The sequence below is a fragment of the Fusarium graminearum genome, chromosome 2, assembly GCF_000240135.3.
Source record: "Fusarium graminearum PH-1 chromosome 2, whole genome shotgun sequence".
NCBI lineage: Eukaryota > Fungi > Ascomycota > Sordariomycetes > Hypocreales > Nectriaceae > Fusarium > Fusarium graminearum.
Window position 1 is genome coordinate 5,874,575 of NC_026475.1, and position 21,453 is coordinate 5,896,027.

A 21,453-nucleotide genomic window follows, 5' to 3' on the forward strand; every position below is an offset into this window, starting at 1 on the left:
ACTTTATCTCTTGCATTTATCTCCCATTCATCTTAACAAATACTCATGATATCAATACCGATACCCATCAGCAACAATGACTTCAAACACCTTGTTCATGTCACCAGAGGCATCAGCCCGTATTCAGGCTACAGTTTGTGACAGACTCAAGCAACGGAAAGATGAACAAGGTAGACCAAGAGAACAAAAAGACGCCAAAGCCCTAGTTGAAAAAGCTGTTTCGGAATCCCTTATGCGAGACATGTCTTCTGCAGCATTTGGGTTCGGAGTGTCTAGGAAAACCAAGGAAACCATGCCAGCATACGGTATTGGTGCGCCGTACCTACCTTGCATCAAGACGCTGGATGATCTTGAACCAATGAAGCTAAAAGATCTACGAATGGAGATATATCATAGAGGTCTTTTCCTTTCCCTGCGCCGTATCTCACCCGTTGCTATCCTCGAGGCATCATCGTGGGCGGTCGTCCAGGACACGTCTTCTGATCATGTCGAGCGTGTCGAGTTGTTCTTGCACAAATCTCAACATGGGTGCGACATTTTGGACACCGCCTCCGAGTTTATTGTCAAAGAGCCGTATTACACAATTAACAATCATGGAGAGTCAACTATACAAGTAAACCATCCGTCAGACATACTCATAACGGAAATAAGCGATAGTTCTGAGTCTTGGCGACAAGAAAAACGCGGCAAATCTTCATTTGAACCTCTTTCAGCTGAAGCATACAAGGAGAAAGGCAACCATGCTCTCTTGAAGAGAAAGGATTGCCCACTGTCCCATTTCTACTACACCCGCGGATTGAAGCTACTATCCGATAGCAAGTCTGACGAAACCCTACGGAACGATTTGTACCGAAACAGATCCTTTGTCAATCTACGACTCCAGAGATTCGATGAGGCAAAGTCCGATGCCTTGTCTTCCATCACATACGACCAGAAAGGTGGCCTCGAGAGTCTCAACGCAAAAGCCTATAATCGAGCAGGTCTAGCCGCTTACGGCCAGGGCGAGTTTTTGCAAGCCAGAGGGTACTTTGAACAACAAAGGGAACTACAGCCCGAAGACCAACATGTGGCACTACACCTTAGAAGGATCGATGCTAGGCTTCGAGAGGCTACAGAAGGTGTCTATAACATGAGCAGGATCGTCAGCTCACTCATGAAAGCTGGAGGCAGGCCTGACGTTGCGTCGTTCGATGGATCTACCGAAGTCAAGTCCAGTCCTGGCGCTGGCCGTGGTCTCTTCACTACAAGAGACATAAGTCCAAATGAAATCATCATGTGTGAGAAGGCTTTCTGTGTGGCCTGGAGCCACGAGTCTGAGACCTTCAGCGCGTTAGTATGCGATACACGAGAAGACACTGCCATTAAAGTCTTTCCTGCAGGTTTACACAAAGCCGTTGTTCAAAAGCTACTCAACAACCCTTCCCAAGTTGAAAGGATTCTAGGTCTACAGGGAGACTACAAGGGCATTGGACAGAAACTCATCGAGCTTGATGAAGTCCCCGTCATTGATACCTTTCAAATACATGACATTGTTCAGTGCAACGCATTTGGGCTAGGCCAGCAGACAGAGGACGAAGATATCAGTAATGCCAGCACAGGTTTATGGGTTCGAGCATCATACATCAATCACTCATGTATACCCAATGCGAAGAAAGACTTGATCGGCGACCTTATTCTCTTTCGTGCTACGAGAAGGATAGCTTCTGGCGAAGAGATCACTCATGCCTATGACGAGTCAACCAGTTATGAAGCAAGGCAGGCTGCTTTTCGCAGGACGTGGAATTTTGAGTGCCGGTGTCCGCTCTGTCTTGTGCAAATGGATGAGAGCGACACCTTGCGACTGATGAGAAATGAGGCTGAGGAGAGGGCAAATATGTTTGTGGAGAACAACGACCCAACTTGTGCAAGTAAGGTACTGGTGATGAAAGGGAAGATGTTGCAAAAGGTGCTGGATGACACGTATGATGATCAAAGGTATAGAGACTTGCCGCGTCCGTCACTAGCGGCATTAGATGAGTGGCTTCGTATATCCAGTTGCAGATAGTGGTCATAGTTGTATTGATTGAGACAGGTCACTCGCTACTCGTGTCACTATGGAAATGCATGCTACAGAATGTGATCTTGTCCCCTGGGTTACAGCTGCGCCGCTGCCGGACCCTTCTAGGCCAATCCATGCACACACAGAGAAGATATTTGCTGTGAGCTTAGTTCACATGCACCATCATTTCGGAGTTTGGGCGTTTTAATTGTCCGTCTTACCGTACTGTTCAGCCAATAATAAACCAATGAAACCCCTACTGGATGACAACTCGTCTCGTTCGCTACTCAATTAGGATTCCTACACATGCTCTAAGCCCGATCAAGTCCATCTTTACGTTATTCGAAAGGATTACTACATTGGGTCAGTCATTATGCAGTCAGATATGGCAGCTTGAAAGCACTTCCATAAACGTAGTGGTCGAAGGATTCGTGCAGCCATTGCGATTCCAGACAAGTTAGCGCTGATCAATCATCGTCTTGGAACTTGGCAGTGCATCTTGAAAAGAGTCATCTGTACGAGCGATTTTTAAGTCATCCATCTCAGTGGTTGGTTGAGAGGCTGCAAACCATATTGAGACTGAAGACGGTATAGGCCTATGGGTACTTTTGTCCCTTCTCACATCCCCAGATGCATCGACATAGCCTTTTCGTTCAAGCGCTGTAGTTGATCGACAGGGCTGTTAGCACTAGCTAAGCCACTAGGACTGTGTCCCTGGCTAATTTACGTCACCACCCATACAGATTGGTGTAGCAGAACCATCGCACGATCATTCTTGAGATTTATTTTATAATGGTGAAGTCTCCTCTCAAGTTGAAGGCAGTACTTACTAATTACTCTAGAACGATATACTATTGTCCCATCTTCGTAACAATAATTGGAAATAAACATGGGAAATCTACAGCAGGATGCCAATGCCAAGGAGCACACCACGGCTGGCTTCGATGTACCTCCACCATACACGTCTCCTATCAGTCCCACGCAAGCCAACAAGCCCTCTCTCTTCAAAGCTCTGAAATCCAGCTTCCGCTCGAAGCCTGATCCTCTCGTCTCAGCGCTATGCCATGCGGCTATGCGTGGTGACGAACAACAGGTCTCTGGTCTCATCTCACAGGGCGCCAACGTCCACGGCCGCAATGATGATGGCAACACACCCCTCAAATGCGCCATTCTAAATGACCAAGCTGGAACTAGTCGTCTGCTTCTCTCCATGGGAGCAACCACAAACAAAGTACCCCCTCTCTTCAAGGCTGCGGCTATGGGAAGTTTGAACATCTGCAAAATGTTGCTTGACTCTGGCGAGAACGTAAACGAACTTTCTAAAGCTGGTGAGCCGTATTTTGTCGAAGTTGTGAATAAGGGAAACATGGCAGGTATAAGATTCCTCTTGAATAACGGTGCGAGAGCAGAGGCATCTACACTTGCTGGTGGAAGTATTCTCGCGCAGGCTGTCAAGAAGGATCAAATCGACATTGTTCAAGCATTGCTTGAACATGGCGCAGACGTCAACAGTCACGATGTCCACGGAAACTCGGTCCACGGAAACTCGGTCCTGAACATAGCTATTCAGAACGGGAATGCGAAACTGGTGAGCCTGCTTCTAGAAAGGGGCGCACAAACTCAACCAGCCACTATCCTGTGCACGACGATCCTCGAGTACACCATCAACAAAAAGCGCTTAGACATTTTGAGACAGCTTGTAGCTGCCGGCGTTGATCTCGGACTTACAGATGCCCAGAATCAACCCGTCCTCATAAAGGTTATCAGGAACCCATTTCTGAAGAAGGATGACAAGCTGGAAGTCATGCGAATGCTCATGGATAATGGTGCCGACTATGATGCCATCGACATAACTTTCGGTCTTCCTGCCATATGTCATGCAGTGGAAACGGCCAGCCCTGAAATTGTCGAAGAACTATTGATCCGCGGTGCTGAGACCAAGGTACGCATGCTGGGAGGCCAAACCATGCTAACATACTCCATCGACGTCAACCACCGCAATCACGTCAAAAGTCTGTTATCTTACGGTGTTGATGTGAACGAAGTAGACGGCTTGAACAGAACGCCGTTGATGCTGGCAATGTTGAGGCTTGACTTCAACATGGCCAAGTTGTTCATGGACTATGGCGCTGATGCAATGGCGGATGTGAATGAGAGCGCAGTCAAGTTTATCAAGGCTTTGAAGAGAAGGGACTTTCTCGAAATACTTGGCCTTAATGGAGAGCCTCGATTGCATCAGGTCAGGGGCTTACCGCAGGTTAGGGACTCGCCAACAACAAGCCCTTCTACGATTGAAGAACATGCACCTGATGTTCCACCACCATCGTACGAGGTCGCTGCTGGGAAGGCTTGAAAGTCTGTAAATGACATAACTATTAGTATCGCTAAAACAAGTCCCCTGATAATAAGGTTTCCATCTTTAAATACACTTTTCAAGCACGCTAAGACCAGTTATTAGAACTCTGAGTCCATCAATGTTCTATCTTGTATCTAGTTCGCTACGCTCTAATCTCAAAGAGAATGATCGCTGTAGTAGATCTCAGTATCCAGAAACATCAGGCCATTCCGTCTCGATACCCTCTTTAATAATCATGTCCTGGAATTCCTTGAACAATTCCTTCTTTCCTTGCACGTCATGCGGTGCCAAATCCTGGTCTAGACAATGCGCCGCTAACAAACCCGCTGCTTCACCAATATTCCACTCCACAGGGTGTAATCTGTAACATCCATTCGTGATATGTGTCGTGCCGATATTCTTTGACGCAGCCAGCAGATTTGGTCTCTCCAGCGGGATCAGAGCTCCAAGGGGAATCTCGAAAGGACAGCACGCCACGTCGATATAGTTGTCTCCACCAGTGGATGGATGAAGATCGATACGGTACATGCCAACACCTACACTGTCGGGGTAGTGTACTGCACCTTTGGAGCCTCGAACATCGAGGGAGAGGTCTTGCTCGACGATAGTTGTGACGGCTTTAATGCGGCGCGATTCCCGAACGTACGGTGCCATTGCTAGACCATGTTCTGTGCCAGTGATGTCGCCTCTCAATCGAAGACCTGGGTAGCCTGTGCCTTTGCCATCTGCGCGAGGACAGTCTGTCTGTAGATAATACAGCATACTGTAAGACAAAGATGCCGCTTCAGCGAGTCGCTCTTGTAGTTCGGTTTCAGAGACATCGATAATGGGTTTCTCAAAGTAGTCAATCATGGGCCAGTTAACAAGGCAGATATCTGACTGATACGCCCCAGACGTAAAGTTGTCCTTGGCTGCAATACGCCGGAACGTCCAGAGGTTCATGTCTCCGCCAGACTTTCGCTGGTCGGAGATGACCAACGCTGGATCATCATTGGGATTTGGTGTAAACTCTCGTTCCACGATCTCAAGTGTTCGAGGGTGAGGCGCTTTGAGGCCAAGCAGAGGTGCACCCCAGAAGTCAGGGTGACATTTTCGCCAATGTTCGTATTTATCTGGCTTGGGAATCGTATTGTCTTCTCCTTCAATGTGGTCCACAGCGAAACAGATGGAGACTGCTTGTGAGTTCTGAGGCTGTGCTTCTTCGGGTGCACTTGGTTCTCCCGTGTCTTTTCGTGACTCGAAGCCGGTAACATACGGAGTTTTCGTCATGGGTAACAAATCCCCAAGTTCTGTCGCGTCAATAACATATTTAGCATCAACGATAAAGTTGTCTGGTGTGTCCAACTTTCGGAATGTTACAGACTGAACGACTTGTCCCAGCATAACACAGGAGACAGCCTTTACTCGTTTCTTGACGACCAGTAAACCACTGCCAATGAACGGCATCAGCATGGCTTCGATAACGGCCACCGCAACTCTCGGCTCATGGCAAAGCTTGCTGACATGCCCAGCACCGGGGTTCAACTGGGGTCTCCTCCTTGCATCTTCTGTAAGGGGATAATTGTCGCGATAATATTGTCTGACGCCATCTCTCAGAGCGCGATACGAGCGCGTAACACCGAATTGCTCAACCCAGGTATGTTCATCTGGCGGAACAGCTTGGCTAGTCAATTGACCTCCCAGCCATTCGTATTCTTCTGTCAATAAAACGCGACGACCTCTGCGAAGAGCACCGAGAGCTGCTGCGACACCTCCAAGACCGCCCCCAACAATGAGGATGTCTGTTGCAAAGGACTTGGGGCGCGTGTGGAGATGGGCTGTTTGCCAGGATGAGACAGGGTTTGAGGCCTGTGGCTGGTCGGGGTCAAGGTCACCCATGATGAGCTGAATGTGAGTGGGAAGATGAAGCGGTAAAGATCAATCTGTAAACTAGAAATGTTTCTTTTGCGGGAATCTGGCTCTTTTGTAAGATTTCTCAGATCTTGTGCTTATGATCAACTTCGTATTCCCGCAACTATGTATTCCTTCCACTGATCTACGATATCATTTCCAAGCCCGACAATCCCCGTGAGGGGTTACACACCAATATGGCTGCAGTTCATATGCACGACGCCCAATTGCCATCACAAGACGCCCTGGAACTAACAGTTGCCAAGACAAATTGTCTGACATGAAATGCAGTCATTGCAAATTCCCCGCCCCTTCTTTGTTTCCTCATTCTCGGGTACTTTCATCAAATCTCCCCGATCCTTGATCTCTTTGTCGCCTTTCATACCCGCAAAAAACAGAGAGAAACAATGCCAGACACAACAGAGACAAAGAATGGCGCCAAACGGGCTCGCCTACCAACGTCAGACCCGAAATATCCTCGTAAAAGAAGTCTAAAGGCTTGTCATGTATGTCGCGCGAGGAAGACAAAGTGCGACAATGTGCAGCCAACGTGTGGGTTTTGTGCATCGTTGAACATTCACTGTTCTTACGATAATGCTGAAAAGGATCATTCGCAGTGCGTGTTCTATATCCGATTTGTTCCCAGGACCCTATTGACGCAAACTACATAGATTTGACCCAGCTAGTTTGGAAATCCTCCGGCAGTTGGGGCACATCATCAGCACCCAAAATGAACTGACACATACAGTTCGATCGATCGCTGCATCCCAATCACATGTAGCATTGGGGCCAGGTGCATCTCAGGATCAACTACAGTTCAATGGTAGTCTAAACTCGGATACAACAGTACAATTGCAGCACCAGCTTCACACAGCAGACTGGTTCACGGCACAGTCAGAGTCGGCTTCAACAACGCCAGCCTCATCCGCAAGCGCAGCTGCAGTTCGATGGTTCGGAATCTTATCCAACGAGGCCCCAAATGAAGAGTTTCTAGAAGCAGAAACGCTTCAGGGTGATCTTCTTGATACATCTCCAGAAGGTCGAGCCGACAGCGATATCACTCCGTTACAGAGAGCAACTAGGGCTATTGATACACAGCCTGAGATATCCGACAGACGAAACAGTCGCACTTCTAATATTTCCGAGGAGAGCCTCTGGCAGGCTTCGAAGAGTATATCACTACTTGATCAAGAGCAGGGCCTGTTTCAGAACTTCCTGCATAGGATATGCTCATGGGTGGGTTGACCGATCCTCCGCTCCATACGTGACGCTAACGATTGCAGCTCGACTTATTCGATCCAGCTAGAACCTTCTCCACAAGAGTGCCACATCTCGCTGTGCGAAATGCCGGTCTTCTCAACGCCATCCTTGCACTATCAAGCTATCACCGATCCCTTGACGACAGCATCCCATCCAATCAACGCCCTGACCAGAATATTGCTCTGCAGTATTACTACCAAACATTGCACTATGTTCAAAAGGCAATGCGGTACTCAACGTATCAGAATAGCCACGAGCTGATGGCCACAACACTCATGGTTTCCACGTATGAAATGCTACGTGGATCACGACAGGACTGGCAGCAACACCTCCAAGGTGTCTTTCGTATACTAAGATCAAGACAGATAGAAGTGGAAACATCGAGTCTGGAAAGTACGACGTGGTGGGCCTGGCTGCGACAAGATATATGGGTGGCTTTTCGTGAGAAGAGGAGGACGTATAGTACGTGGATGCCCAAGAAAGGATATGCGGAGCTAGACAATCATGAACTTGCTTCAAGGGCTGTGTGGATCATGGCACAGGTTATAAACTTCTGTGCTGTTGACTCATCGATTGAGATGGAAGGTGGTCTGTCAAGAAGAATAGACTGGGCAAAAGCGCTGAAGAACATGTTGAATGAATGGCAGTCTCATTTGACGGTTGAGTTCTCAGCGTTGCCTTCCATGGGCCAGTATGGGATCGAAGTCTTCAAGCCGCATCTCATACATCCACAATGCTTCGGTATGTAATCTCGTCTCGATTTGACCTCCATAGGACTGACTGGAGATAGGGCTTGCGGTGCAGCTTCACCATTGCTCCTGGATTCTCATCACAGCTCACGAGCCACATCTTGACGGTATACAAGGTCTGTTAAAGCGCCAAAAGGACATACAACAAAGTATCGACATGGTCTGTGGAATTGGCATGACGCTTACAGAAGACGCATCTAGCATGCTATCCTCACAATGTCTTTTCATCGGTAGGTTCGCATTATACACATCGGGGCTTTACTAATTCAGGATATAGCTGGTATGTTTATGCAAAATCCTCGCCAGAAGGAAGCTGTCTTAGACATGCTAGATTCTTGTCAGAAGAGATGTGGCTGGCCTACGCCTTCACTCGGGTCAGAGCTGGAACAGATTTGGAAGAGTCCTGATGCTCTTTGGGGTATCCAGACTTGATAGAGTTACCCAAAATGTGTGGTAATCAAAAGAGTAACAGATGAAGCCACATATGACGCCTCATGTTCCCTCATAGTCTGTGTAGTTTCTATGCCTTGGAGTTTAGAGGTGAGAATTCTAACCCTTGTAAGCATATGTCTACATTTCGGGATACTCTCCACTCATAGATGTTCCTCGTGAACAATGTTTCATTCAAATGCTGGGCGTCAGCACAACCTGCATGTCGGCTGCAGCCCACTTTGGTAAGTCCGAAAGGTTGCAGCAATACGATAGAAGCCCAAAGCCATTGATCCCTAGATCCCCAACAATAGGCACTCAGAAACCCACTAACTATCAACTCCAAAAAGTCACCTCAGCGGCTGAAATTTCCCCTTCTACCATCCAACCAAGACTCTTCAATTCGTAACCGACACTCCCCGAAGCAAACTACCAACTGATCATCATGCGATACTCCCCGATCTGCAACAACCCCAGAATGATCTACAGAGACAAACAATCATGCCTCCATCGCGACCCCGCATTGATATCACATCTCATCCCGGGCATTATGACAAACAAGGCTCGCACTTATGCAACCATGCCGTGACTCCACTACTTAAATCAAGATGCTCTCGTAAGCTTTTATTCCCGTTTTTTCAAGATCCTCTTCAATTTTATCGCTTTTCTCTGCTGCTAAGAAGAGTGTATTGAGGGTAAAGATGACGATACATGGCATGTTTAAGCGCATCGTGCGCAACGATGCTATCCGTGTTGACCCTCCAGAGATTTACAACTGGCGAGTAATCGCCTTGACAGCTTCGGTAATTCTCTACGCTATCAAGTCTTGACAAACGCATTTGCTAACTATACAAGGCATGTTTCGCCGGAGCCCTCTTCGGAGTTGATGCCGGTATCATTGGTGGTGTTCTCGCTATGCCAGACTTTCAGAGGTTTGTCCTACGCTTCGAATCGCAAACTTGCCTGCTAAAACATGTTTCTAGAGAGTTTGGTCTCAACAATCGTTCTGATCAAGCACGCGCTGACCTTGCTGGTAATCTGGTCACTACTATGCAAGCCGGTGCCATTGGCGGAGCTCTCCTCTCAAGTCCCTTTGCAGATCGCAAGGGCCGTAAACCTGCGCTTCTTCTTGTCGCCATCACGGGTTTTATCGGTGGGATTATGCAAGCATTTTCCTACGGCCATCTTTCAGCATTCTATATTGGACGGTATGCTCCCTTAGTGTCTCTTCTTGGTTTGTCTGGCTCTGACGAAATACAGCTTTATCGAAGGTCTTGGCCTCGGCGCAGGAACAATGCTCGCACCAACTTATGTCTCTGAAAACTCACCCCGTGCCATTCGTGGTTTTCTAGTCGGCTTTTTTCAACTCCTCCTCGTTCTCGGAGGCATGACGGCCTACTTCATCAACTACGGCTCCCTGCTGCATCTCCCCGGCAAAGCAACTTGGATGGTTCCTCTCGGATGCCAATCCATCTGTCCAGCGCTTCTCTTTATCAGCATGATATTCTGTCCGGAATCGCCAAGATGGCTTGCTTCTAGGGATCAGTGGGAAAAGGCTGGCGCTGTGCTATCCGACGTGAGGAAGTTGCCGGTTGATCATGCGTATATTCAGCAGGAGTTGTTGGAGCTTAAGACGCAGATTGATCAAGAGAAGGCAGTCATGCAAGATACAGGGTTTTGGGCACTGCAGAAAGAGTGCTGGACGCTACCATGGAACAGGAAGAGGGCACTTTTGACGGTTGGTATAGTTACGCTTGGACAGTGGACGGGTGTAAGTGTTGGCTCAGGATTTTGCTGGAGTCGCTAACAATATTTAGACCGGTGCTATTAACTACTACGCCCCGACTGTGAGTATTATGTGAGCGGTATTTCTCACGATATGTCATACTGACTATTCAGATCTTCAAAGATCTAGGACTCTCGAGCACCACAACAGCGTTGTTCGCACAAGGTGTAAGTACACTCAGGCTCAGCTTCCAGTATATGTACACATACTGACACTATCAGATCTACGGTGTAGTCAAGGTCGTGACATGCTTGATCTTCATCTTCTTCCTGGCTGATTCCCTCGGTCGTCGTAAATCATTTATGATTGGTGGTGCCATCCAAGCATTTTGCATGTTCTTCATCGGCTTTGTAAGTGTCCCTGACACGCACCCCGACTCAAGCTGACGTTACTAGTACCTTCGCTTCGGTCCTGAGCCTGGAGAGAATGATCATCCTCCTCCAGCGGGTATTGCAGCCCTGGCGATGGTGTACATCTTTGCTGCAGCTTTCAATATGAGTTGGGGACCAGTTTGTGAGTATTATACATCCAGACGAGGAACTCTACTAATGGTGCAGCCTGGATTTACGTGTCCGAGATCCCTACAAATCGCCTACGTGCATACAACGTCGCACTAGCATCATTCACCCATTGGGTCCACAACCTTGCCGTGTCCAAGTCAACCCCAGTCATGCTTCTGCACGATCCGTACCGAGCTTACTTTATCTTTGGATCTTTCAACTTTTGCATGGCCGTTGTCGCGTACTGGATCCCCGAGACCAAGGGTGTAAGTAGGCCCTGTCTATGGAGGCATATGCGGAGACTGACATACGTGATCTACAGATCTCGCTTGAACGTATGGACGAGGTGTTTGGGATTGCAGATTTTTCCAAGGTCGAGGATGTGGGCATCGCTGCGAGCCGTGCGAAGAGAATCGACGATGAGAATGTGGAGGATGTCCAGACTGATAGGCCAGTCAAGTCATGAGCCACGCTTGAGTGCAATTGGGTGTATAACTTCAGATTAGATAGGACAATCCACATGAGATCAACATGTATCCATATCAGAGCCAGTTCTTGTGAACATTTTTCACTTTTATTAACTTGTGATTTCAAGGCGTGTCCCCCTTTAACATTGCAACTTTCCAATTCTCTTCGTCTCATTCTCGTATCGATCATTAACTAATCTCCCAATAATGAATAGACGAATTTTGGTGGACCTGAAACCCCAATAAAGACCCAATTCGCAGTGGCTCCCCTCGCGTGGTCGTGGAGTCGTGCAACAGAATTTGCTTGGTTGGGCCGTAAATGCAACGGCACTGTTTGCCGTGTGATCCGTGTGCCGATCATGTATTTTTCCAATATTCGGAATTAATGCAAGGTCTTGAAGGGAGTTCCCACCTGGGGAAATGACTGTTGGAATTGTCTGTTCTTGGTTGTGTCTTGATGCATTTGGCATTGCTAGATCACCACCCACTGGCTCAAGACTTGAACATCATCTTTACGAGGGTCAAGACACATGGACAGTCCATCTGACGCCACCGTCAGACAATCAACGGCCATCAGTGATCAGTGATCAAAAAAGGACATAATACATCCGTTTGCGAGGGCTGAAGTTTCCCTGGTAAGCATAAACCCAGCCACCAGAAAGCATGTCCTGTCATGTCATCACAGGGCTGTCTGTCGTATGTACCTACGAATGACTGCCGCTCGTATCGATCGGCCATAAGTAACCTAACCCTTTCCGGTAGCAACCTGACAATCACGGTAAACCGGCAGCGTCAGTGTACTCAGTCAATTAATGGCGTGACAACCGCAATTGAAGTCGTTCAATTATCTCATATTGAAGAATGTGTATCGTGAAGAATACAAAGTAAAAATGCTGATGCTAATGCTAATGCTAATGCAGCTGATGATGCTGTTCTATCCCAACCTTAACGCCGTCAAAATGCAAATGCTTTGCCCAGACCGTCCGTCATTATGGTTCGCTTATGCCGAAATGCCCTGTCTATAACGCCTGTAACCCTCTGAAGCACCCTGACACAGGTAATGATCAGCCACCAAATCTCTGGCTCGCACATCCAACCACCCAGCAGCTGCATCCTTGATGCCAAAGCTCAACCACACCTCATCATCCAAAAAGCCATGGTTTGATGGTGGGAATCGTGTTTGGTTCGTATAGTAAACCATCGACCCAGTCCAGACGTAGCGTCCATCTGACTCTCCGTGGTATGTCAGCTTCTTGCTCACACTGATCATTCGATACGGCGGCGCAGACTCGTATACCGCTACCCGTCGGTCGTACCACGTAAACGGCGACATGGGCGGGTCCTGGCGTCGCTGCACGATGCCCGCCATCACAGTGTTCTGCTCGCTGGGCTCGCATGTTCCTCTGTTGCAGAGGGTGATGCTCAGCATTGGAGAGCTCTGGTGGACGTGTTGGTCATCCAGCATTACATCGTGTACGCACGTCTGTCTAAGACGGGCGTGCCATGTAGCTCCGGGCGCAGTGTTTGGTGGGTAAGGCTCTTGGACAACTGAGATCTGGTCTTTGTCATTGACGAGGGGCTGGACCGGGTCTTCTTTTGATGTCCAGCGGTAGAGCTGGGCTGGTTCAACCATGAGGAGGAGCTCATCGTCGCTGCTGAAGGGGGATTGAGCGGGCGCCCAGTTCTTTTCGCGCTGGAACCGAGGGTGTGTTTCTTGTCCTTCTGGGGCTTTGCGACGAAGACTGGTTGGTTCACTGAAGCGAACGGGTGGTAGAAGGGCCGTCGTCTCGGGTCCAAGAGCTTGTTCGAGCTCAGGCATGGCAGCGCGGACGTCGATGATGAACTGACCCTGGCACAGAACTTCATCATTGACCTGGTGTGTAAAGATGAGAAGCGGTTCACCGGCCCGAGTCCAGAATAGCTTCATATCTTCGGGTCCAATGTAACGATCCATGTCGGGTTGTTTCTGGCAGTGATGTTCCGGGCCGCCAAAGTCATTGACCAAGAGTCTTGACCACTTGCCCGTCTTGAGCACTGGACGGCCTAGGTTGTTATATGTAAGGTTCGCGAATGTCGCAACCTGACGAGCGAGTTTGTATCGCTTGTCATTAATCTTTTTAAATACGTGGGGTGCGCGCGCAATGATGAGAAAGTCGTGGGTGTTGTTTCCATTGCGAGGGAGTTCAAGAAGCGTCGGGTTCATAAGCTGGTGCCCTGTCAACTTCGCATCGATCTTGTTGTAAAAGCCCATGTTATTCCTCAAGCTTGTGAGGAGGCGATAATCGTGTTCTTGATGTTGTTCACCTTGTTCGAGGTATGCTTCGGCATCGTCTTCTTCGGGGGAGGGTTGTTTGGTGTCCTTTGTCGGCGATTGGTGGTGTGGTTTTTGCTCGTAGAAGAAAGGTCGTTCTTGGACTGGTACAATGGATAGACCGTCTGCTAATTTGATGTGGAAAACTGCCAGTAGGATAACGAGACAGGATGCTATGGCTACAAGAGTGAGCGCACCGCGCAACAAGGTATTGTGAGAGCGCATTGTGTCATGAGTCTCTGAGGAAGAAAAGCGAGTGTAAAAGGTCCAAAAAGTCCATATGCCAGGAGGTGTCAGGTCAGAAAAGAGCGGCTCCGTGTCGACTTATACGAGACTGGGTCTGGGTCAACCTGACACTGACACTAGCACTGACAGCAGAGCAGAGCAGGGCAGAACAAATCTAAAAAGCGAATCCACTTTTGATACATATGATTCTCGTCATAGGCGCCGCCGCGTAGTCAAGCTTTCGCCAAGTGTGCAGGTCCTTGCCTTTCAAATATGTGCCATCCGATCTAGCCGTGGGTGCTGTACATAGTACATTACCCAGTCGGGTACCTTGTGGAGCTTCCAAGTTGTTTTCAAGACGTTTGACTGGGCGTACCGGAACCTTGAAACCGTAAACTTGGGACAATAGCTACGTAAACAGGCGTTGACTGAATTTGGTCTGAAACATGTTTATGTCAAATTACTGCTACCTCTTCACGGCTGTACGGCAATCCTTGCGCTGATCACTTAAGGAGACTTGAATGAAGGAGACTGAATGACGACCGAATGACGACCGAATGCTGCGTACAGAGTTGACGACAGTGCAGACTCAGAGTAACTAGGCGCTGAGGCTTGTTTACCCGCACTCTATGGTTAGCGCGGGCATTATGATGCGTTAGGGGTCGCCGAGCCCTGAAATAGAACACGGCATAGAGGGACTGTGTCCTGTGTTGCGCCCATGTAACGTGGGTGCTGCTCTGCTAGGCCATCGGAGTTTTCCACAAACAGTGGAGGTGACGTTAAAAGCACGCCACAGATCTCAAAGCAGAGTCAAGCCTTCTGAAAGGTCTGAAAGCAATTCAAGGTAACCAGCCATCTCTGCCCGCCAACCCCAGCTACCTACGTAGGTAGGTACATGGTGTTTCCGTTTATTCCCCAAAACCTTGGATACTTAGACTAGGCCTGCCATTCAACATTTAACAAGCCGCGCAAGCAATATGACTGAAACAGGCCAATCGGCACGTAGATCCGATTTCGCATGTCACTTCTGTCACTTCTGTCGCTGTTGCAGAGGATTATCCCCTCTTTCAGCATCTCGTCTTATTTAACCAACTGCCGGTTTGCCGTGGTGATCATGATCTTGTTTTTCGTGTTGACATGGCACGGGCCCTTGTTCTTCCTCCCCTTTTTTTTCCAATCCAACGGTGGGCTTTGGCTTTGAGGAGAAGGGACAAGGTCGTCGCACAACATGGCTGGTGCGACGATCTCGACTTGATTCCTGAAACCCGCCAGAGGAGAGTCATCAGGATTGACGCCACTTGATTGGCTTGATGAGAGATGCATGCAATGCGCCTATTCTTCTGGCGTACACGATAGGGTCTGAGACGTTTGACGAGATTCGATGTTTCCATTTCTCATTGTGTTTGCAACAAACTGTCAGACACACAAACGAGAGTTGTTTCACTGGTCCATTTGTCGCTCAAAAATAGTTGTCTTTTGCTGTTGGTGCGAAACAACAATCGTTTGTCTACCGACAAGGGCCAGGATGATGCTATTGGCGATAGCTTCACCTGCTCCAACTCACGGACCATAATCGCTGGCTCTTCGATTCATGGCACACATCTCACCGCTAACCTCGATCAAGCAATGCAGCGCGTGCCACATTTCCTCTTTTCCACATTATATCCACTGTCCCTCTCCACCAGCCATTGACAGAATGTGGAATTTTTTACCATCATGAATCCCATTTCAGAGGTCCAGACTGGTCTGTTCAGGTGGAATTCGACATTTAGGGGTCTTCAGCTCGGTTAAAAGAAAGTTGAAGCTTTTATTTAGAAGAGTTAATCATTAGCAAACACGAAATACGAGAATCGTGACGCCGGGACCCGTTACAAACGGGGCATAGGTTAGTTCATCCAGAGTTTCCGTTGGTCACGGAACGGAACGTGAGATGTCCATTGAACGCTTGGACTTGGGTGATGGCAAATATGGATATCGCCAAGAGAAGGTTTTAATGCCGAGGGCAAAGAATAAAATGAACTGAAAAAAGAATTGCTGTGCCTCTGCGACGGAACAAGAGGCAAAAGGACAAAAAGATGCGTATAACAGTGGAATTAAACCACCAATTTTGGACGAACAGGGAATCGAACCCTGGACCACTCCCAATGACCGATTCCAGAGGAAACATGCTAAGGGAGTATTATACCACTAAACCATTCGCCCGCAACGACTTATGATTGGTTAAGAGAGCCGCTGCAGTCTGGGATCATCAAGTCTGTCGTATTAGAGTCGTGACCAGTGTTTGCAATCGTCCACAACTTCACAACTGCGAAAGACTAAAATAGTAGCTGATACTACTACATGACTACTGCTTATTCTCTTCTTTCATACTAGCCATTCAAGTGCTCTGGCTATTTGTTGATATATAAACAAGTCGGGCTTGAATCTATACCTCAGTCTAGGGTAGCGCCCTCGAGGTTAAGACGCAGCATCTTCTTTGCAATAGCTGAGGCCCATACTGATATTTGTATCCTAATGTTCATGACATCGTTGGATATATCTAGAGTAGTTTATTAACTTGTCCTGCAATTAATAATATTACCACGCAACAGAACCCAGTAGCTTCTGTCCACTGAGAACGTGGAGTGCATGGACCACAGAAACATTAGCAACAATTACATCTACAGGACCACACTCTATGACTATCTAGAGAACTCAGACACTGCACACAGAGATTCCTCCAGCCACATGTTAAAGCGTTCAATGCGCGTCAAGCCTCTCTTGTGCGCCCTGGGAACACAGTCTCCCTTATTTACACCAACACGCATCATTGATGAAACAGAACTCTAAAAAACAGGGCTTTACACAACGAAATGAGATAGAGGCTATGTATGTCACGTCACTGCAACTCTATTCTCCAGTTGTTACTAAGATGTAACCTTATTGTCTGTCTCCCTTGTCGTCGCATTGAGAGGCAGGGCTCAAAAATTCAAAAAAAAGAAGTGCCTCGCTTGTTTGCAATCGTACTTTATAGGAACAGCCCGATGCGGGGGTCGAACCCGCAACCTTGAGATCGCGTACTCGTAAGAGTCTCACGCTCTACCGATTGAGCTAACCGGGCGTGGCTCTGTATGTTGACGAGAACGTCGAAATTGGGATACAGACGCCTAACACATCGAGACTCCCATTCTTAACACACATCAATCACTGCACCATGAGACATGTCCATACGTTCAGAGAGGCATCAAAGCAAGCATGTCACAAAAGTACGGGAGTTTAACTTGTATTTTTTTATTGAAGTGTTCCAGCCAAGCTGGTCAGCTGCATGAGTGCTCCCTATTCTTAATCTTCGTGGACAGTGTTGCTAGCCCAAACAGCCTCAGCGTCATCATCCTCTCCCTTGTACAAGACAATGTTTCCATCATCCTGTACACGCAGGTACACCTCGTCGCCATGATCCTCAGTGTTTGAGGCCCAGACGGCTTCATCGTCGTGGGTGCTGTGACATGTGTCAGTCTCGCAGCACTCTTGTGTCTATTGGGAGGACTACTTACTAGAGGACCAGGTTACCATCTTCTTGCAGATGAATACCCTTGATGTCTTCACGTCCCTCATCTGTGTTTTGCCAGATAACTTCGCCGTCCCAGTAGATAGACATCCTGCCGTCGCCCTCAATCTTGAACTCGGCACTGCCGTTTTCACTTGTGAGACCGTCTCCTGGGTAGAGCCAGTTGTCGTTGTCGAGTTGACCCATTGTGAGTGATGTTTATGTGAGTAGTGGGAAGGGAGAGATGTGCTTGTACTTTGGGACTGGTTGAGATGAGTTGGTGGATTGTTGAAGACGCGGCAAGTGAGGTGAGAGTCCGACTCTTTATATGCTGCTAATCAGTTCACCTATAACCCCTCATTTTGCCTTCTACTGTTAATCACTGAGGCTGTGTTTTGTTCTGCAAGACACTGCATATGTGCCAAGGCTCTCATGGGGAAGTGAAGCAACAGCGATTCATTGAGAGGCCTCACAGAGGAGGCACATGGCAGTACCTAACCGGTTCAAGCTGCATGTAGGTAATACTGGAGTGCATATCCTGGAGTTTTGTCACAAACATTTATTACCGTTAGTCCAAGGAATATTGAGGAAACTAGCAAGCCAAGATTGGAAACGGCAAACGGCATCTCTATGTGCTCCACGATATGCAAGTCTCACTCCATAATAGGGCTGGGCAACCCAGAAAGTAATCATTATTGAGATTATACTGGACCACGTTTCTTGCATATTCAGGATCACTGACGTGATGGTGAGCACTTCTAAGTTATTGGCAGTTGGCAATCTCGGCACTGACGTATAATTGGGCCAAAGAGAAAGGCTTGCGCGTAAAACAACATATCCGCTGCCAAGATATCTTGGCACGCACGAGATGTTACGCACATGTGAGAACACGAATGACTTGGCCTATTCGAAGAACTTCGTTCAATTACTATGATAAACACTATCAATGTCAAACTACCAATTCCATAAGGCAATGACCTTGCCAGAGCGAAGTTGCAGAAATGACAAACGACCGCCAAATAAAAAGATGTGCCCTGGCGCACAACGAATACAAAGAGAAAAGGGTATAATAATACTGCAGAAAAGAAAGTCCAAGAAAACAAAAGGCCCCATGCTATTCCTCCACCACTCGAAAGTCCAGAGACGATTTGGGTATAACCATCCAAAGCCTAGGCGAATCTAGAACAAGATGAGAAGGGCAACAAACGCAGAGACAAACGCAAGCACTGAAGCATCTCTAGAAATGCCATACCTAGACGTACCTTGGCTAGAGACAGGAGTAGGTTCATCAACCTCTCTTGGGTCGAGATACTTGGCCTTGTCCTTAGCCTGGACGCCACCATACTCACCGGGAGTTACAGTAGGCGGCGCGACAGCATCTGCCTCAGGAGCAGGCGGGTATCCAGGAGTCTTAAATCGATAAGGCATTTTCGGAGCATCTGCATGTGTACCAAGATACTTGGCCTTATCTTTGGCCTGGACGCCACCATACTCACCAAGAGTAACAGTAGTTGGTGCAACCGCATTTTCTTCAGGGGCAGGCGGGTATCCAGGAGTCTTGAAAAGGTCAGGCATGCCCAGGGCATCTGTACGTCTATCAAGATACTTGTCCTTGTCTCCAGCTTGAACACCACCAAATCCACCAGGCGTAACTGTAGGGGGTGCGACGGCGTCTGGTGCAGGAGCAGGTTGATAGCCCGGAGTTTTGAAGCGGTAACGCATGCCCGGAGAATCGGCACGTGCATCAAGATATTTGCCCTTGTCTTTGGCCTGAACACCACCGTATTCACCAGGCGTGACTATAGATGGTGCAATGGCATCTGATGCAGGAGCGGGTGGATATCCAGGAGTCTTGAAGCGATACGGCATACCCGGTTTCGAAGATGTGGAATTAACCTTGGATTCTACCTCCCCCTCGTCATTAGGAGGCGAAATCTGGCGAGCCTTCATCCTGGATGTAGCGCCGTCAGGGCAAGGCTTTCCAGTTGCAGGACCCCATCCACCTGGGCGACCATACGTTCCATGGTTAGGGTCTCCGGCACTAGGGGCTGAACAATAAACGATAGATGAATCATGAGACTGTTGATAAGCGCCGTGAGGATACTGAGGGGCAGACTCGGGAGCTTGTGAGTAACCATCTTGGAACCTGTGGGGAGGCCAGGGGGCTTGATGAGAGGTTTCTTGGAAGTGCTCGGCGTGCGATCCATATCTACCACGAGTAGGATTCATCGGCGGTAGCTGGTTCATCCTGTCAGTATCGGTCATCCGGCCAGGAACTGGTGCTGGTCTGGATCCAGTATGATCTGCGTGCGTAGAGCCACCGGGATACCCAACAATAGTTGATTCCCTGTGACCTGAGCCACCGTAATAGCGATCATCAGACGATTCTCGGGAACCCGAGCCACCGTAGTAGCGATCACCAGACGAATGTGGGGGACGATAGTAGCCATCAGACTTGGGCGAAGGGAAAGAGTTGTATTGAGATTGGTCATGTCGAGGCGGCTCCTCAGGAATTGGGAAGTTGTGGTGTGTAGGTGTCTTGTGACGAGGAGGATAGTTCAAAGAACTGTCTTCAGCACCATAAACCTGATAGAAACCAGGACGACCAGGAACCTCACGAAGGCCAGGAAGTTCAGGAACCTGATAACGCTTGTTGTCAGGCGTTTCATACAGGCCCGGATGACCCTTGACTTCGCGAAATCCAGGAACACCAGGAATATGATAGAGACCAGGATGGTCAGCAACTTCCAAGATAGAAAAGCCTTCGCCATCGTTGGAGGTGGTGGGCATGGGGTACTCAGGAAAGGTTGAGGGCGGTCGCGGCTGGGGGTAGACAGGCTCAACGACCTCACCATACCCGCCGTTCTTGTAACCACTCTCACCACCCTGGTATGCGGGAGATCCTCCGGAGCCAGTCGACTGGTAGTGGGCAACGTATTCGACCTCGATCGCATTGGCCAATCCGTCCATGGTAGACTCATCGGGATCGCCAGGCTACAAGAAGTTAGCGATATTCATTTATATAGAGTGATATTCTTACCCATTCTCCACCAACAGCAACGTTCAAGATGAAATGGATCAAGTTGTGGGCAACCTTGCCCCAAACTTCCTCATTTCCGATCCTGTCGCCGGTGACCTGGTGGTACTGGACACCGTCGAGATAGAAGGAGACACTCTCATCCCTCCAGTCTCCGGGTGTTCGATCGATAACCGCAGTGTAGGTGTGGAAATCTTGACCAGAATCCGCAAGTCTGGTCGCACCAGCGATACCATTATTCTCGTTGCAGATGCCATCGGGGTTCTTGTCACAATGGATAACGCCTTGGGTCTTGGTTTCACCGTTGACGTTTTCCATGATATCGATCTCGCCACAGGTCGGCCAGATGAGAGTTCCCTTTCGGTGACTATCACCGAGAAGCCAAAATGCGGGCCAGATACCTTGCTTACCAGATGGAGGAGCACTACCCAGCCGAATAGATGCTTCGGCGATGGTGCGTGCTCCTGGGGCAGGGGTGAAAGTGTATACACTTTCGAGGCGACCAGATGTCCAACCCTTGGTAGCGGATGAATCTCTCAGGGGGATGATCAGGAGAGAGCCGTCACCGGTGAGCTGCTGGTTCTTAGGACTGGTTGTGTACGTTTGCCAGTCACCGTTGAGATCCTTGTACCAGTCCTGCATGATCCATTTGGATCTGTCAGGAAGAGAGCCGGCAGGACCCTCAAAGGTGTCTTGCCAGACGATGTCGAAGCCGTCATAGGTAGGAGCACTGGAGACTACTACCCATGAGAGGGCGAGGGCGATGATGATGTTGAATATCCTCATGTTTGAGGATGTCTTGAGTGAGGGTGGGTAAAAGTAGTTGTGGGTGAAAGTAGTTGTGGGTGAAAGTAGTTGTGGGTGAAAGTGGTTGTGGGA

At 48.6% G+C, this 21,453-nt stretch overlaps 7 protein-coding genes and 2 non-coding genes across 9 annotated transcripts; 3 read left to right on the forward strand and 6 right to left on the reverse strand.

The window, feature by feature from the left end:
- Positions 1 to 76: 76 nt before the first annotated feature.
- Positions 77 to 2,164, forward strand: FGSG_03833 (uncharacterized protein; the record flags this gene model as incomplete). Its single annotated transcript, XM_011323549.1, has 2 exons — positions 77 to 1,974; positions 2,140 to 2,164. The coding sequence occupies 2 exons, from the start codon at positions 77 to 79 to the stop codon at positions 2,162 to 2,164; spliced, it is 1,923 nt and encodes a 640-aa protein (XP_011321851.1).
- Positions 2,165 to 2,927: 763 nt separating this feature from the next.
- Positions 2,928 to 4,391, forward strand: FGSG_03832 (uncharacterized protein; the record flags this gene model as incomplete). The annotated part of the gene is made up of 1 exon (XM_011323550.1): positions 2,928 to 4,391. The coding sequence occupies one exon, from the start codon at positions 2,928 to 2,930 to the stop codon at positions 4,389 to 4,391; it is 1,464 nt and encodes a 487-aa protein (XP_011321852.1).
- A 186-nt stretch (positions 4,392 to 4,577) lies between these two features.
- Positions 4,578 to 6,272, reverse strand: FGSG_03831 (uncharacterized protein; the record flags this gene model as incomplete). The annotated part of the gene is made up of 1 exon (XM_011323551.1): positions 4,578 to 6,272. One exon carries the CDS (start codon positions 6,270 to 6,272, stop codon positions 4,578 to 4,580), a length of 1,695 nt encoding a protein of 564 aa, XP_011321853.1.
- Positions 6,273 to 6,691: 419 nt separating this feature from the next.
- FGSG_03830 (uncharacterized protein) lies at positions 6,692 to 11,474 on the forward strand (the record flags this gene model as incomplete). The annotated part of the gene is made up of 18 exons (XM_011323552.1): positions 6,692 to 6,790; positions 6,890 to 6,900; positions 6,956 to 7,520; positions 7,568 to 8,285; positions 8,335 to 8,523; positions 8,571 to 8,573; positions 8,893 to 8,967; positions 9,331 to 9,338; positions 9,424 to 9,525; positions 9,578 to 9,654; positions 9,706 to 9,930; positions 9,983 to 10,493; positions 10,540 to 10,569; positions 10,622 to 10,675; positions 10,730 to 10,858; positions 10,904 to 11,021; positions 11,066 to 11,274; positions 11,331 to 11,474. 18 exons carry the CDS (start codon positions 6,692 to 6,694, stop codon positions 11,472 to 11,474), a joined length of 3,267 nt encoding a protein of 1,088 aa, XP_011321854.1.
- Positions 11,475 to 12,310: 836 nt separating this feature from the next.
- On the reverse strand, positions 12,311 to 14,011 carry FGSG_03829 (uncharacterized protein; the record flags this gene model as incomplete). The annotated part of the gene is made up of 1 exon (XM_011323553.1): positions 12,311 to 14,011. One exon carries the CDS (start codon positions 14,009 to 14,011, stop codon positions 12,476 to 12,478), a length of 1,536 nt encoding a protein of 511 aa, XP_011321855.1. The 3' UTR covers positions 12,311 to 12,475.
- A 2,108-nt stretch (positions 14,012 to 16,119) lies between these two features.
- FGSG_20576 lies at positions 16,120 to 16,213 on the reverse strand. The gene has a single exon. It is a non-coding gene; the product is annotated as a tRNA-Ala (tRNA).
- An 815-nt stretch (positions 16,214 to 17,028) lies between these two features.
- Positions 17,029 to 17,111, reverse strand: FGSG_20577. Its single transcript has one exon. It is a non-coding gene; the product is annotated as a tRNA-Lys (tRNA).
- A 138-nt stretch (positions 17,112 to 17,249) lies between these two features.
- FGSG_03828 (uncharacterized protein) lies at positions 17,250 to 17,833 on the reverse strand. Its single transcript, XM_011323554.1, has 2 exons — positions 17,545 to 17,833; positions 17,250 to 17,489 (listed from the first exon to the last, which is right to left on the reverse strand). The coding sequence occupies exons 1-2, from the start codon at positions 17,742 to 17,744 to the stop codon at positions 17,333 to 17,335; spliced, it is 357 nt and encodes a 118-aa protein (XP_011321856.1). The 5' UTR covers positions 17,745 to 17,833; the 3' UTR covers positions 17,250 to 17,332.
- A 575-nt stretch (positions 17,834 to 18,408) lies between these two features.
- Positions 18,409 to 21,360, reverse strand: FGSG_03827 (uncharacterized protein; the record flags this gene model as incomplete). Its single annotated transcript, XM_011323555.1, has 3 exons — positions 18,409 to 18,440; positions 18,800 to 20,531; positions 20,593 to 21,360. 3 exons carry the CDS (start codon positions 21,358 to 21,360, stop codon positions 18,409 to 18,411), a joined length of 2,532 nt encoding a protein of 843 aa, XP_011321857.1.
- Between the last annotated feature and the right edge of the window lie 93 nt (positions 21,361 to 21,453).

Coding starts and splice junctions, on each gene's coding strand:
- FGSG_03828 (XM_011323554.1), bottom strand. CDS start 17,744: ATGGGTCAACTCGACAACGACAACTGGCTCTACCCAGGAGACGGTCTC. Junction 17,490..17,544: donor GATGGTAACCTGGTCCTCTA/GTAAGTAGTCCT, acceptor CACATGTCACAG/CACCCACGACGATGAAGCCG.